At 39.8% G+C, this 17,405-nt stretch overlaps 1 protein-coding gene across 2 annotated transcripts in view; it reads right to left on the minus strand.

The window, feature by feature from the left end:
- Positions 1–16,384, minus strand: part of KYAT3 (kynurenine aminotransferase 3) — a 58,495-nt gene extending 42,111 nt beyond the window's left edge. The window contains exons 1-2 of one of the 2 annotated variants that reach the window (XM_057500397.1): positions 16,252–16,384; positions 10,199–10,298 (exon numbers count right to left, since the gene is read on the minus strand). In XM_057500397.1, the coding sequence (XP_057356380.1) occupies positions 10,199–10,297 (99 nt within the window). In that variant the 5' untranslated portion in view covers position 10,298; positions 16,252–16,384. The remainder of the gene's footprint in view (positions 1–10,198; positions 10,299–16,251) is intronic. The other variant, XM_036890269.2, reaches the window with a different exon arrangement.
- Positions 16,385–17,405: the final 1,021 nt, after the last annotated feature.

Here is a 17,405-nt window from a genome sequence, read left to right on the forward strand (position 1 = left end):
TTTGATGTGGAAGGTGAGTACCCTATTGCAACACAAGTATTAATTATCACAAGAAAAATGACAAATATCATCATTTGCCATCTTGTTCTATCTGAAGTAACCAACAGTAATTTTTCATTCATTTTTATGAACACATAGAGAAAAGCCTGTATATAATTATATATATATAGCATAAAATTTTATGTTCCAGCAACCATAGTGATGACATTTAGTATTATTTTCCTTCATTCCTTAGCATTTACGCCACTTCTAAATGTCTTTTTTTGAATACAGCTCTATTTTTAAAAGAAACTTTGTATATCTTACCCTTTGGAAAGGTAATTTATTGACACATATCCAGTTTGAGAGCTGGCTAGAAATTTGTTTCCCAGCCTGACTAAAAAGAAACTTTGTTAAACTCTTTTCCCAGCTTCTGAGAGTTAGAAACAGACAGTGCCTAGATGCCTCTGATGCTCCAAAGCTATATTAATCAAATTTCTTACTTGCACTATCATAACTTAATCTGAAACAGTTTAGGCAAAAAGGGTAATTTTTTTCAAAAGCTCATGTCCCTGTAAGAAGGAAACAGGGGCAACCAGGCTCAAGGGTAAGTGAAACCAGACCCCTGAACCTCACCAGGGTTCTGCTTCATCTGTTTGTACCCAATCGAAGTCTGCTTTTCTCCACATGAGATGAAACCGTCAGACCTCTCACTTCACCAGCATAGAGGGACTGAGAGCTGCTTTTTCTGGTTCCAATTTCAAAAACTCTAGGGAAGAGCTCTGAATGGCCTAGCCTTGGCTAATGAACTGTGGCATTTCCCCAACAATTTAAAAAGTACTCTGTTAATATGGCTGTTAAGACTATGACAAAAAAGTATTAGTGAAAGAAGTGTAGAACAAGATCACGAAACATTTAATGACATAGCTGAACAATGATGCCTTTTTTTTGTTTATGATGTCTTTTTAATGTGCTCACTACCCAATCAAAAAGTGGTACAGCCCTGACCCCACAATCCCAGCCCCTCCACGTGTGCTCCTTGAGCTAGAACCTGTCAATGCCCCTATGTAAGAAATTCCTTAAATAGACCAGCTTCTCCTGAAACATATGGCTGGAATGGGAAAAAGAGTGTTTTTAAGAAAAATAGGAGGAAATTCTGTTCTGAGGAGGAGGAGGGGTCTCAGGCCACAGCAGTCCATGCAAGTCCAACTAAATGGGCAAGTTGACAGAGAAAGTGGTGTAGACACTGGGCCTCTACAGCAGACAGGTTTGTTCCCATCTGTCATATATGGCATCGCTCTGTGTAACTCTTGCCCCTTCTCTTCGGGAGGAGTGACTTTGAGACTGGCCATGTGATTTGCTCTGGTCAATGGAATGGGAGTAAATATTACTTATACAACATCCAGGAGAAGCTTTAAACACTATTGCATGGTTTGCTTGGCGTCTCGCTCTCTACTATGAGAAGAGTGGTCTCAGATAGGGGCTACTCCTTTAGCTTCAGTTCTGGAATGCAAAGACACAGTGGAGTCGCAACCTGGAGCAGAGCCACTGCTGACCTGTAGCCAACATAAGAGCGAGAACGAAATGTTTACTGATATGAGAAGATCTTGTGGGTTTGGTTACTCAGCAAAATTGACTGATATAAGAGCCTTTGCAATTGCTGTGTCGTCTGCCTGGAATGAATGCCTTTCCCGTACATCTTCACATGGCTGGCTCTGTCTGCCATTCTACTCAATATGATTCCCTATTGCAGCCTGCTTCACCTTTCCTTTATTTCCTTAGAATAATGTTGGAGCAGCAATGGCTGCTTCCTCCCCCTGAACATGGGTGTGTAGCAAACAAACTTGGTGGGTGTTTGTGGTGGGGCCTCATGGTGCCTGGGAGGAAGTAAGAATGAGATTTTCCCTATTGTATACATGAATATTGCATGATTATATTAACACCCACATATTCAAATATAATTTCCTCATAGAGGACTTCCAAAACAACATGCCCTAACATTACTTATCCCCTAGTACTGCCAAGAATGTTAGCACATTTCTCTATTTAATTTTCTTAGAACATTATCACTATTTGAAATTGTTCATTTTTACTTAATCCTCTCTCTCACTGAAATGAAAACCTCAGAAAGCAAGGACTTGTCTTGTTCAGTGCTGTATCTCCAGTATCTAAAATGGTGTATGACAGTCTGTGTTCAAAAGTGTTTACTGAACACATTACTGAGATCCTATCTCTTTTAATTATCCCTATTCTGCATTTCTCCAATGGCACACTCTAACTATCATTTGTGGTGCCCCAGAGTTAGGTACTTGAGACACAAATTAGCTACCACCCTGCTCTAAAGTTTCAGTGATTCTCCTGAAATTGTGGAATATAATTAAAATTCCAGCCTGGCACTCAAGGCCCTCAATTTATTTCCAACCTTGTCTCCCAACATACCATCCCCTCACACACAGTCAGTCATTCAGGAGCACAGAACCACTTGTCATCCTCTAATTGCATTAGTTTGTTTCTGTTTCCCATGTTTTTATTCCAGTTCTTCCCTCTGATATGATCTTCATAATCACATCAAGCTCAGAAATGACCTCCCCCAAAATATCCACATCCTAATCCCTGGAACCTGTGACTGTTACTTTATATGGCAATATATGTCCTTATATCCTTGCAGATGTGATTAAAGGTCTTGAGACGGGGAGGTAACTTTTGGATTATCCAGGTGGCCCCTAAATGTAATCACAGATACCCTTGTAAGACAGAGGGAGAGGAAGCTTATACACATGCAGGGAAGGCCAGGTGGGGACGGAGCAGACACAGACTTGAAAATGCTGGCCTTGAAGATTAGATGATATGACCAAGAGCTCAGGGCTACTAGCAGCCGCCAGAGGCTGGAAGGGAGAAGGAACGGATAATCCCCCAGGGCCTCTGGAGGGAGTGTGGCCCTGCTGACACCTTCATTTTGGCCAGTGAAACTGATTTTTGGATTCTGGCCTCTAGAACTGTGAGAAAATTAATTTCTGCTGTATTAAGCCATCAAGTTTGTGGTATTTCTTAAAGCAGCCCCAGGACACGAGGTAAAACACAATCTCTCTGACAAGACATATCTTAAATTGAAAGTCTGAGGAATGTTTTCAGATTCCCAGCTATAACTAATCTTTTCTTCTTCTATTCTCCCCTAGATCTCTCTCCTACTTACCACAATTTATACGGTATGTGTGTACCTATCTGTTTTCACATTTTCTTTTAGTAACTGAATTTGTCTCATTTCTTATACTTTTCAGATTACCTAGAAAACATACAGTATAGTGATTAAAGACATTCAGTGTGACGAAAGAAAATTACTAGATCCTTCCAAGCCTACATTTGCTTATCAGTAAATTGGAGATCAAAACAGTACTTATAATATAGGAGAGTTATAAGGATTAAATGAGAACTCATGTAAAGCACTTAGTGCATTGGCACATGGTAAACACTAAAAAATGCTTATTATTATTGCTTGGCTTAAAAAAACCTATAAAATCTATTGTGATTTTTGGAAATCAGAATATACCACCCCAAAATATGCCACTTGCACCTAAGGGCCATTTTGAGCTAAAGCCAACTGAGAAGAAGTAAACACAAGAAAAACTCTGTGTCCTCCCCAGGCCCACCAGCTCAGGCAGGAGGATTCTTAACCAGCTGAGAGAGCAGCAGAGCAATCTGCATTAACAAACCTTATTAAAACTACCTTTATCTTCCTTGCCTACATCCTTTTTCCTTTGTCTTATCACTTCTCTGCAGATTTACTGTTCTTTGTTAAAATGCCATATAAGCCCAAGTTCTAACCACCCCTTTTGAGTTACTTATCACTGACTTCTACTGTGTATATGTGCAATGCACACGTTAATCAACTGTTCGTTTTACTCTTGTTACTCTATTTTTGTCAGTCAAATTTGCAAGGCTTCAGCCAGAAAACCTAGGAGGGTAGAGGAGAATATTTTTTCCTCCCCTTGAATATCATTCAGTGGACTCAAATATCTCTTAAATTATTGCCAAGTGAGCCACAGAATTGGAGAAGGTATTTACAACACATATCTTACAAAAGACTTTTACTTAGAAAATATAAAGAACTACAACTCAGTAAGAAGACAAATAACCCAGTTAAAAATAGGCAAATGATTTGACAGCCACTTAACAGAAGATATAAGACTGGCCAAAAAGCACATAAAAGATGCTCAACATCATTAGTCATCAGGGAAATGCGAATTAAAACCAGAAGGAGGCAGCACTAGATATTCATCAGAATGGCTAAAGTTGTAAATGCTGAGTGTCAGCAAGGATGTGGGCAGCTGGGACTCTCATACAACCCTGATGGGAATGTAAAATGGTACAACCATTTTGGAAAACTGCTTAGTAGTTACTTAAAAATTAAACGTAAATCTACCACTCAAGTCAACCATTCCACTATTAGGTATTTACCAAGAGAAATGAAAACATGTCTACACAATGGTTTGCACACAAGATTTTATAATGTTTGAGACAGGCCACCCAGGGATTATAGGGTTAATCTTCCAATGCTACAGTTTTTCAAAAAAGTCCAAGAGCCTTGGTTAAACCATTAAAACCACCAACCATGAGCCTGGTCTAATAAACAGATCCAGAGAAAAGTAATACCTGCACAGAAGCAGCTAGAAGTGACCAAGCATTACCTTTGCCTCATTTTAATAGTAATTTCTCTGCCCCAGGGTTGGAGTTTTCCACCATTTTTGAACATGAGATGTATTTGTAACGTAGTAGAACAGAGCATGTACACAGAAACCCCACCTCCACATGAAACCTAAGACCTCCCACTTCAATACATGCATGAGTTTCCAGCTTAAAAACTTCCCACATTAACCCCTCAGAGAGGCAGAGCTTTGGAAATTATTTCCCTGTCTCCTTTACTTGTAAGTAAAATAAAGTTTTTCTTCCAACAACTCTTGGTGTGTTCTGGCTCAAACATGCCAATGGTGACCTCAGTGTTTTCAGTAACAGTAATAGCTTTATTCATAATAGTAAGAAACTGGAAACAATCCAAAAGTCTATCAATAGGTGAATGGAAACTAATGATGGTATATCCATACAATGGGATACTACTCAGCAAAAAAAAGGGAAGGAACTACTAATACATCAAAACACGGGTGAATTTTAAAATCATGTGAAAGGAGTATATACTACAAAATCCCATTTACACAAAACAGCAATTTTTTAAAAAGCAAACTATAGAGATAAAGAGCAAATGAACAGAGAGAAAGACTGCAAAGGAGCATGAAGAATCTTTTTTTTTCTTTTTGGTATCATTAAAATACAATTACATGAGCAACATTGTGATTACTAGATTCCCCCCATTATCAAGTCCCCATCACACACCCCATTACAGTCACTGTCCATCAGTGTAGTAAGATGCTAGAATCACTACTTGTCTTCTCTGTGCGATATTGCCTTCCTGTGTCCCCCGCTACATTATGTGTGTTCATCATAAGAGCATGAAGAATCTTTTAGGGGTGATGAGAATGTTCTGTATGTTGATTGTAGCAGTGGTTTCATGGTACACAGATTTTTAAATAACCATTGAGCTTTATGCACTAAATGGATGCAATTTATTGTAACTTGATAATGCTAATTTTAAAAAGCTGCCAAGGTAATTTTTAAGAAAAAATAAGGATACTCTTCCTATACAATCCAGCAATCAGTTTCTTTGATATTTACCCAAAGAAGTTGAAAAATTAGACCCATATAAAATCTTGTACATGGATGTTTATAGCAGCTTTATTCATAACTGCTACAACTTAGAAGCAACAGTGCATGATATCCTTCAGTACATGAGTGGATAAATGTACTGTGGTACAAAGACAATGAAATATTATTCAGTGCTAAAAAGAAATGAGCTACCAATTAAAGAAATGACATGGGGGAACCTTATTCCCCAAGAAGGCAAAGGCAGAATCATGGACACGGTAAAGAGATTAGTGGTTTACACAGTAAAGAGATCAGAGCTTGTGGGGGAAGGAGGGATGAACAGGTAGAAGACAAATTTTAGGATAGTGAAATTATTTTGTATGGTACTATATATATAGGTGGATTCATGTCATTACATATTTGTCAAAACCCATAGGTATACAACATTAAGGATGAACCCTGACTTCATCCTAGACTAAAGGTGACAATGATATGTCAAGGTAGGTTCATTGGGTACAACACATGTACCCTGTGGTGGTAGATATTGATAATATGTGAGGATATGCATGTGGGGGGCAGGGGATATATGGGAATTCTCTCGTTTTTGCTCAAGTTTGCTCTGAACTTAAATGCAAAAAAAATAAATAAAGTCTTAATTTTTTAAAATGTTAATTAAAAAAACAAAAGCTTTCAGTGTTCTGAAATCATGTCCTCTCTCTCTTTGCTCCTCAATCAAGCAGATTTTATCTCACAGATTTTAGATGTTTTCCAAGGTAGCACTACACTACACATTAAAAAAAAAAAAAGCCCCAAAAGCCCAACAGATTAATTACACTCTTTTGCCACAAGGTGGCACAGGAAAACGACAGAATGCTCCTGGAATGGCAGAAGAACTGAGTAAAACAAAGCGGAAATGCCAAGTAGGGACAGCTGACTTCAGATACTCATGGCGAAAATCCAGTTACATAAAAATCCATTTTGTAACTGAAAGGCACACAGATTTAGCTGGAACTTTTAAGCAACATATATTAGTTGCTTTAACAATTACTTGTGCTGATATATTGTAGCTATTAGATATTTGCTGACTAAATGAGTCAACGGGAAGGAATTTGGATCCCCTCCTAAGAGACAATATATTGGAGAAAAACTTTCGTACTTCAAATGGAAAACTATGCAGTGGTTACCACACACCCTTGCAGGACTGATTCTAACAGGGCTGGAACTGGTCTCTGAGATACTTTGCACTTTATAGATTGAAGGTAACTGACAGGCATGCGAACTCCAGTTCAGGAGTTTTGACTGATCTTCACCTTGTTGAAAAACTGGTTTTGCCTTCATTTGCAATCCAATTTATTATATTTAAATTTGTACTTTTCAGCTTTTCCTTTTAACTGGTTGTCACCTGCTTTATCATACTGTATGAATAAAATAAAAATCTTTAACATACATTCATTTTTATATTTATATGAGTCATGACTTTGCCTTTTTCTGAAAATTATCTTTCAGCAATACCTCTAGAGAAACAAGCTTATTGGAAACAAGGGTTTCTCTAAACCTGAGAATTGACAGAAAAGGTAAAAATACAGAGCTGGAATACCAGGAAATGGACTCAGGTCAAGGGAAAAAAGCCTGATTTATTTTTTTTGAAAACTGGGTTTCAGCAAAGTTCTTGCATAAGTGAGTTTATTCCCCACACCTATATTCACAGCCCTTCTGCTTGTCTAGATTACATAATCCCATCCCTCCCCTAAACCCTCACACTTACCTGATTGAATTAGGGGAGGACAGAGTCAGGTTAACCAACAACTCTTGGAAATTTGTATTTGAGGCTGAGACAGGGAGTTTCTGCTGGGCACTTGTAAGAGGAAGAGATGCAAAGCTAGGTCTGGGACAAGACTGTGCACAGTCACTCACAGGTCTGCAAAGCTCTCAAATTAAAATCTCCAAAATTTGTTTAATACAAAAGGCTTTCAAGCTAGATAGATCTTACTTGGAAATTTAACATTAAAAATTCTAGTTGTGTGGCAGTAGGCAGTAGGCCTTCTCTGAAACTCAGTTTCCTCATTTGTTAATAAGGAAAGGGAATGTCTGCTCTATACAATTGCTATGAAGATTGAGTTAAATCCACAGTGGAAAAGCACTTTTTGGTACACATAATATACTCAAAAACTAGTGTTCACTCAGAAAGTGGAAGAGATTCTCTTAGCTACAAATAGGATGAATAACTACACAAAAGGGGGTAAAGAGATGATAATTATGGTATGGACTAACTGTATAACAATGTTTTCACATCAAAAAAGAGGGCTGTGATTTCTTTCAGGAAGGACAGATTTAAGGAGAAGGAAAACTTTTTGTCTCAGTTGCTGTTTTAAAATAAAGGTCTTGTGCTTATGTGATGGGCATGTAAATTTTAGAAGTCTCTTTTTACAAAAAAAATTATTTTTAAAAAGTTTTAGGTTCATAGCAAAATTGAGCAGCAAGTACAGAGTTCCCATATGCCCCCTTGTCACCCCCACAAACTTCCCCACCAACATCAGGTGAGCAAGTGGCACATTTGTTACAACCAATGAACCAACACTGACACATTATCACCCAGGGCCCATTGTTTACGTTAGAGTCCATTCTTGGGGTTCTGACTAATGTGTGACATGTATCCACCATTATACTATCATTCAGAATAGCTTCCTTGAGAAGTCCCATTTAAGGCTATTTTGAGGCTAAGCAGAGAATATTAATGGAAGAAGAGTAGAAAACCAATGGGCTACCAATTATACTTCCATGATATTAATGATGGTGTGGATGAGGATTTTCTAGTGCATACTGGCTGATGGCAAGTAGCCTTGCTGGGTCTGGTGAATCTTCCTTGATTTGGACTTGTCACTACTACTTTTGACAACACTAATCAATCTACTTTTTTCATTTGTCCAAGAGCAGGAAGAATACTTATTTATCTGTGTGGCTATGTCAACTGCAAAGACTGGTGAACTGCAGAGACTTTTCTGATGTGGTTGTTAATGATGGAAAGGGTTGAATTCTATCACAGATAATCTGCAAGGCTGAATAGTGCACTGTCGGTCATTCTTACCTGGGATATACAACAGAATCAGAAAGATTTTTCAAAATATACTTTGGCCTTAGAGAATCAGATTCTCTCAGGATGCTTCTTGATCTGTGCACTGCAGCACACCTCTGCAGAGGATGATTCAGCACCCGATCACCCTTAGCTGAGGACCATGGGGCTATCTGACCGCTCTGGTGGCTACACCGACTTCTTTGGCTTCGACCGACCTCACCACACGGAGGAAGGCCTGAACTGAGATAGTCGTGGAGAGGACTTAAGACATTTATGATATAGAAATCACAGTATTTACACATAGAAGAAGAAGTTGATGAGGGTTTTTATGAAAGTTTCAAACCTATGTAAAAGTTGAGAGATTAGAATTGGGTTGAACAATATGAAACTGCCAACAATCATCTATTTTTGACCTACAAAAATGACCATTTCATGTGATTCCACCTAATATAAGACACTTATACACACAACATGATTTTACTTCATTTACTGCTCCTTTCCTCCTTTACCTTTTAAAAAATGTTTTTCTTGCTAAGTAGTTTTAAAGCAAACCTTAGACTTTATGTTACTTCACCCCTATAGACTTGGCATATAGCTCTAAAAATTATCAACATTTTCTTCTACAATGTCAATGTCATTATCATGCCTAATTTACAATAATTCCTCAGGACCATCGAGTACCCAACCTACATTCATATTTCTCTGTCTTTAAAAATGTGCTTTTATTTCAGTGGATTGGGTCAAGTATCGAGTACCCAACCCACATTCATATTTCTCTGATTGTCTTTAAAAATATCTTTTTATTTTGGTGGATTGGGTCAAGTTCTTAGACAAGGTCCACACAAAGTATCTGGTTCTCAGGCCTCTCTCTGAAATAACCACTTTTTTCCCAGTGCCCTGACTTGTTGAAGAAACTGGGTCAGTTACCAAGCCTGTTGTTATGACTCACATTCTGGATTTATTAGCTTTTCCATGATATCAACATAATCTGTTCTTTAATCTGCCATGTTCCCATAAACTGGGAGTCAGGAGGCCTGCATTTATAGTCACTATAATATCCTGAGTGGACAGATCCTGTCTGTAGAATGCCAGTTTTGGATATGTCACCGACAAGCTGTGTGACCTTGGGCAAGTTACCAAGCCTATCTAAACCTCCATTTTCTCATTTGTAAAACAGGAGTATAATAATTCATAACTTGAAGAGTTTTGTAAAGAGAAAATAAGATAATGAATATGCAATGACCAGAAAAATGCCTGATATATAAACAGGCAAGCAGTTGCTCCATGAATGTGAATTCCAGCCAATGACAAGAGATGCTCTCAGCTTATGATGTAATACAAATATTCATTTCAATAAAATACTTATAAAGTACCTGAAAACTTGCATCTTTACTTTTTTACATTGCAGGATACATACATTATTGTATCTGTAAGGGATTAAGTAATACCCACAGCAGAAGTAGAGAGTCCAAGGATTTTTGAAGAATAAATTGTCTTCAGGAATTTGGCTCTGCTGCCAAGGATGCAGAGTCTCCTCTGAGCCAAAAACATGCTACAGGATAAAAAGTTTTGAAAGGGCATAAATATGTGACATTTACATCACTATCAGACACATATAGCCAGCTAATCAACCATAAGCTTATATAGGGAAATATAAATAAAAATTTGTAATAGTTGTTTTCTTTCTATCATATAACCTCTCCTCACTAGAATCATTCTAATCATCCTAATAGAATCCTCCTTATCTTACACCAACTTATGCATATGTCATTTTACACTAGAGATCTGTAAGGACATTGTGAATTCAGGAAATCAGGCTCTAATTTAGTCATGAACATAAAATTACAGTAAGTAAAAGTTGCATTTGTAGCAAGCTATAAAACCCAGAATATTTTAATATAAGAACTACTCAAGTTTCAGAATTGTCTAGATAAGTCACCAGTGAAAGCACAATTTGTAACAGCAAATTAAAGGGGTTAGAAACAGGTTATTTAGAAGGTTATTTGAAAAGGATTATGTAGGTCCTTGATAAATATGAAGAATATATGAATAATCTTAGGCTATTTTCTCAGTTGTTACTTCCCTCAACAATCCAAGGGAAGCTAGCAAGTGAGCCATTTCAATAGCTTTCAGTTATATGACAGGCGTGCATTCCGATTACACCTCTTCCTATAAGGAAATCATCATCGGTCATGGGTAAACGTAAGGAAACAGAAGCAATGTGGACTTCTCTTATTCTACTGACACCAGGAAGCGGAAGAAAACTCAGGCTTTCTGAAAACATTCAGGTCAACAAACCTCATAAGGTTTTACTCTGAGAATATTCTGTCAGTTGATAGCATTTCCCCTATCTCTAGTAGTTAATCAAACTTTAGAAAAAGAGACATATTCTATGGATTCAAAGGAACCACTGAAGCGAACTATGAACCTCTTTAAGTTTCCAAAATATTTAGGCTACAGAAAGCTTTAGATGTGAAAAATAGCATATTGGATGTTTCTTAAAAAATGAAATACAAAATCCTGACTTTGTCAAAAACCTCAGCTTAAAAGATAGTCTCTTGGCCATTCTACCTCACATCAGACAGTTTTAATTCTCTGCAAAGCACTCCTTTTTTGCTTCCTTGTTTGGCTGGTTACTCATTCATTCATTGGATGATTTGTTATGTGGCTTCAAGAGCAGAAATGTGGTGTGTTCTGTTCACCACTGTATTCTCTGGCAAATAGGAGGCCCTCAATAAATAAAAGTGTTAAATGACTGACTGAATAAATAAAATCACATTTAATGTGACTTATTTGTTAAATGTGTTAATGTGCTAAATGACTAAATGACCGAATGAATAAATAAAATCACATTATACATTAATGATTTAAGTGGGTTTATTTATGGCAAGAAACTTTTTATGAAATGTTGATCTTATCCAGTAATTAATCCTATGTTTTATGTGTTTCCAATCAAACACCAAGTTTTCTTAAATCAAGACATGCCTATTCATGTATCACTAACTTCTGTTCAAGAATAAAGAAGTAACTGCGTTAGGCAGTAGGGATAGTTTTAAGGAAGGGTTTTACCAAACAACAGGAACAAGGTTAAACAATTTTCATTCAGTATTGTAGAGTTATTTGATTCAGCATAATACCGGGTTTTTTTTCCAGCAAAAAAATGGCCACTTATTAAAGTTCAGCCTAATTTCTTACGTATTTAATAGGAGTATAAGCAAAATCTGTTCTTGTAGGTAGACAAATGAGAGAAACCTCTTCTACTTTCTTAAGATAAACTGGGGGGAGAACACAGTACTATGAATCAGGGTACCTGAATTCTAGTCTTTATTCCGATACTGACATAAAGGTTTCTATCCTCAGAGAAGTCTCTGACTTTTGCTTAGCTTCAGTTTGCCCATTTTTCAAAATAGATGAATACATAACTCCTTGGTTTGAAGGTAATCTCAGAATGCTGTGGTAAATCACTGGTGGTCACGTAAACTTAGAATGCAGTTCTTGGGAGATTTCCCTCCAGGCAGAGTGAGCTGTGCCTCTGTGCCCATTCTCCTTGGGGAGTTGACACTAAACTTACCTGATTTTGTCTGGAAATCCCAAAGCCTAAACCTCACATCCTCTCCGCTGTCTCTGACAGAACATCACCTCCATGATGCGATGTACTTCCTGGCAACTGACCCAGCTCTTCATTTCTCTTCCACTCTCCCAACCTCCTAGTGTGTCTTTCGGGATGACTGGACCATAATCAGCAAATTTCATGATATCTTTATGTGCTCATAGTGCTCTCCTTGCTTTAACTCAAACATCATTGTCCCGGAAGATATCACTTCTCTATTCTTCAGTGTTGACTTCTGTTCTTATATGCCCCACCTGACTTTCTTGCTGTCCGTTTTACCATTGTCAGACTATCACTTCCCTCATCTGCCTCAGTGATGCTGTCTCCTGACCTGCTGATAACTCCCTATCATTCATTAAGGATTTGGTCATTAAGCATACAGTTTTCTTCTCAACTCAAAGTACTGTGATCATCTCATGGAATTTCAGTGTCTTCAGAGCAGAGCCATCCAGCAACCGACATCCCTGTGTCCACTGCCCTTCTCTTCCCTCCCACCTCAGTCTCTCCGTCCTACTGTTGTAACTTGTACCTTGCCACTACCCCCGTCTGACCGGTTTCCAAAATATTTAATTGAAACATTCTTCTCTTTGATCATAAACTACATTTCTTTTCAATTAATTATCCTATGACTATTCTTCAGTACCATCAAGATCTCCAGGAGGCTGCCTCTCCTTTTACCAGTCAGCCCTCACTTTTCTTTACTGTCCAATGTGGACGTCAGGTCCTTCACTTCAATACTGTTCCTGCAAGAGCCCTAACCCCTCATCTGTCTTTCCACCTGTCTGTAAAACCATAGCCCTGGATGAACGCAGCCAGCGCCTTGTTTCCTATGGTCCATGAAGCTGTGAACTGCTGCAGAAAGTCACACAGGATCTGTTTGGTTTCACCACAAATTCATGGTAGTTAACTTCACATTGACCCCCCCCAACATTGTCCAGCATTTCTACTACATTTTACAGGTGAAGGACGACAGAATCTGCTACCCCAAAATATGCCACTTTGGCATAAGGAGCTAAAGGCACTTGAAAAACAACAGATGCAAAAAGAGTCATGTGCTCACTCCCTTTCTTCCCCAAAACAGGAGAAAAAATTCTCATGTGAAAGATGCCTTTCCAGTACCAAGAGAAAACAAACACTCTTAGATAGGCAGTCAAGGCTGAGAATTCTGTACAAACAGACCTCGTTAAAATAATTCTTATCTTCCTTTAGTTCCTTTTCCACAATTGCCTCTCTTTGTTCCTTTTCCACGATTGCCTCTCTTTGTTCAACTTAGTATTAAAAACATTTGGTTTTGCCACTTCTTTGGGTCTTTAATTTCTTATGGGAGCTCCTGTGTCATGCAGAACTTATACTGAATGTGTGTTCTTTAATCTATCTCCTGTCAGTTTAATTCTCAGGCCCAGCTAAAAACCCCAGGGGACAGGTCATACTTCTCATCCATATTCCAAAATAATTAATTTTTCCCACACTCCCCTAACTTAATACCCTCTTTAGTCTAAGCAGATGATCTTGCTTCCTATTACAGAGAAAAGAGAAGACATCAGATGGGAACTCTCTCAATTTACCCAAATCTAAAATGCCAAACCTAAAAAAAAAGCCCTTTTCTTTTTTCTTCCTATCATAACAAAAGACATGGCCCTCTATAGAAGGATAAACTCTCCTTCTATGGCTTAGGTCTTGTCCCTTCTACCTCTACAGAGACCTTGCTCAACTGATAATTCCCTCTTTCTCCTGGATATTTAGCTTTCTTTGCTGAAGTCTCTTCCAGTTTAAAACAGCAAAAACAAAACAAAATACAAATAAACAAAAAATAAAACGCCTGATTCTACCTTCTCCTCCCTGTTGCTTGTTTCTTCTTCAAATCAAAACTTTATCACTTTCCCTTGAAAGCAAAACTTTAAAAAAGATTTTTTCAGTTGTCTCCTTTTCCTCAATCAATACTCCTCAACCTGATGCAATCTGACTTTTGTGCCCATTACTCCATAGACTCGGCTGTTGGTCAAGTCAGTTCTGCACCTTCACAATGTTAAATCCAGTGGACATTTTTCAGTTCTCCCTTTCCTTAAGCTCTCTGCAGCTTTAGGTGGTGCTGGTCAAGCTGTGTCTCCTCCCAGAAATACCACAATCGCTTGGCTTTTGACACACTAGCTCTCCCCCAACCTTTCATTAAATAATGGAATTCCTCAGCACCCAGGTCTGGGCTCTTTCCTTCTCACTCATTACGCTGTCACTAGGTAGTACTGTGTAGGGGATTGTGGGGGCATTCATGAAAATAATGGTTCCAAGGAAATCTATGCAGGCTGACTGATACAGATTCAGGACCTCTGAAGCTATTCTTCTAGTGCACTTTAAATAAATACATTTTGAGCAGCATTTTCAAATGCATTTAATATATATGTATACACACACATACCAATAAGCTAAAAAAATTAATTCAGAGGTCACTGAAAAGTTGCGAGAAAATCACAAAGTATACATGGCTTTTAATTCTGGACAATATTTGCTGCTGTATTTTTCTATTTTCTCCTTAAAAACAATATTGTGTGAAGAAAACCAGGCAATTGTGAATCAAGGTGATGTAGTGAACCTGATTATGGCATAGCATACATAAAGTCAACTCCATATTCAAATACCCATACTCAGTAGAATATTAAACTATTTATTATCATTGGAGTAGACTGTTTAAAATGAAGACCCAGAAGGTGTGTGGCACATCTGATGGTGACCGAAGCTGAAAAGGCTGGTACATGGCTGGGGGCAGAATCCAGAGCTAAAATGTAAGCAAAACAATCAAAATAAATTGCAAGAAGTCTTAAATCCAAGTGACCAACTTGTAACCACTTTGCATATGGGGAGGAGAGGTAGAAAGAGATTCAGTTAATTTGGCAAAGTTCCGCAGGTCTAGGTTAACTTGCAAGTTCAACAAAAATTAATGTGAGGTTGACAAAAAACAAGGCCAGGGTTAGTGCACAGCTCACATCGTTGAGTCTGACCTAAGACAAGGTTATTTCCACCTCATGCTCTCTACTTGTCAGTCCGGTTCTGGAATGTTTATAGGAGTCGGTGATACAACAGAGAGCTTCTAGGAGTAAACAAGGTACTGGTTGTAAAAGCACAGTGGGGATAATAAGCTTCAAAGTCATGTCACGAGCCAACAGTGGAAAAAATCGGCCCCTATGTGGCCGACACAATACTGAAGGAGGCGTCATTATTGGGAAGCTGCTCTGTGTAAACGGATCGGCATAATTAAACATTTTCCCATAGTAAAGAAGTATGGCTAAGTGGTTCAAACTAGCAGGAATTAATTTTAGCAACTTCCTAAGGGCCGATCTGCACCGTTGATGCCTAGGGTGGCGGTGGGCAAGCTGCCCCAATTCTCGCTCAGGGGGCAGCTGAGGGGTCCACGTGTGCAAAGGCGGCTGAAGGACGAACTGGGCGGGGGCGCGCACTCCCAGAGCTGCTCCGACTCCCAACAGATGGGAGCTTTTCTCTTTTGACTAAACACTTTAGATTTCACTACGATTCACTTAGATAGCAGGTTAACAGCCTGTTTGCTTTTTTAATAAGAATCCCCGTTAGGGATGAACTGCAGTCGATGTTACCCTTCCCAGTTTTACAAATGCCAAAGACTGCAAAATCAAGAGCAAAACGGACCGCCGCTGAACGGGTCCAGGGACCCCACCCCAGAAGGCTGGTCACCTCAGTGCCATTCCTTCTCCCGAGGGAACTACAACTCCAGCGCCGGTCCTCCAGGGCCCGGGTCAGGCGCCCCCGGCCGCGGGACCAGTCCGGGTCCTGGGGGAATCCGCCCCAGCTCGTGCCTCTCCCGCACGGCCAGCCGGCCAACCCCCTCCAGCCCCGCTCCGCACGGCCCCGCCGCACCGGCCCCACTCACCTCCCTGGCCGGACAACCTCGCCTCCGAACCGCGGACTGGCGCCGGGGCTGCCGGGCCGCGTGGGGCGGGGCTCGGGCGTGGGGCGGAGCCGCGGGCGCCGCTGGAGTCGGAGCGGGCGGCGCGGCGCGCGGGGACCGCGGCTGGGAGGGAGCCGGGCGGGCGCGTGCGGAGGAGGCGGCGACAGGCGCGGCGCTGGGAGCCAGGGCGCGGGCGGCGGCGCGGAAGGGGGGCCTTGGACCGGGTCCGCGCAGGGGGATGGAATTTAGGTCCGCGGCTCTAATCGCGTGTGTGTGCGTGAGCGGTTGGGTGGGTTATAGGACGACGATTGATTTGGGAGAAGAGTTTTTTGTTTTTCTGTTTTTTCTTAGATTCGCTGGGATTTTCTATGTGGACAATCATGTCTGAGAATAAGGACAGTTCTTTTTTTAAAAAATCTTTTCTGATCTATATGCCGTTTATTTCCTTTTGTTGTCATATTGTGCTAAGACTTACAGTATAATGTTGAATAGGAGTGGTGACAGCAGACATCCTTCCTTTGTCCCTGAGTGAGGGACAGTGGATATTATTCAGCCTTAAAAATGAAGTCGTGGAAGTAGTGATTTTACAGCATCTCACTACGCTGATGGACAGTGACTAATGGGGTATGTGGGGGGGACTTGGTGAAGGGGGGAGCCTAGTAAACATAATGTTCCTCATGTAATTGTAGGTTAATGATACCAAAAAAAAAAAAAAGAAGTCGTGAAAGTGGAATCGTGGGGCATTTTTCCTTTTTTAAAAATTTTGGTATCATTAATCTACAATTACATGAAGGACATTATGTTTACTAAGCTCCCCCCTTCACCAAGTCCCCCCCACATACCCCTTCACAGTCACTGTCCATCAGTGTAGTAAGATGCTGTAAAATCACCACTTGTCTTCTCTGTGTTGCACAGCCCTCCCCGTGCCCCCCGACACACTATACATGCTAATCGTAATGCCCCCTTTCTTTTTCCCCACCCTTATCCCTCCCTTCCCATCCATCCTCTCCAGTCCCTTTCCCTTTGGTAACTCTTAGTCCATTCTTGGGTTCTGTGATTCTGCTGCTGTTTTGTTCCTTCAGTTTTTCTTTGTTCTTATACTCCATATATGAGTGAAATCATCTGGTGTTTGTCTT

The sequence above is a fragment of the Manis pentadactyla genome, chromosome 4, assembly GCF_030020395.1.
Source record: "Manis pentadactyla isolate mManPen7 chromosome 4, mManPen7.hap1, whole genome shotgun sequence".
Taxonomy (NCBI): domain Eukaryota; kingdom Metazoa; phylum Chordata; class Mammalia; order Pholidota; family Manidae; genus Manis; species Manis pentadactyla.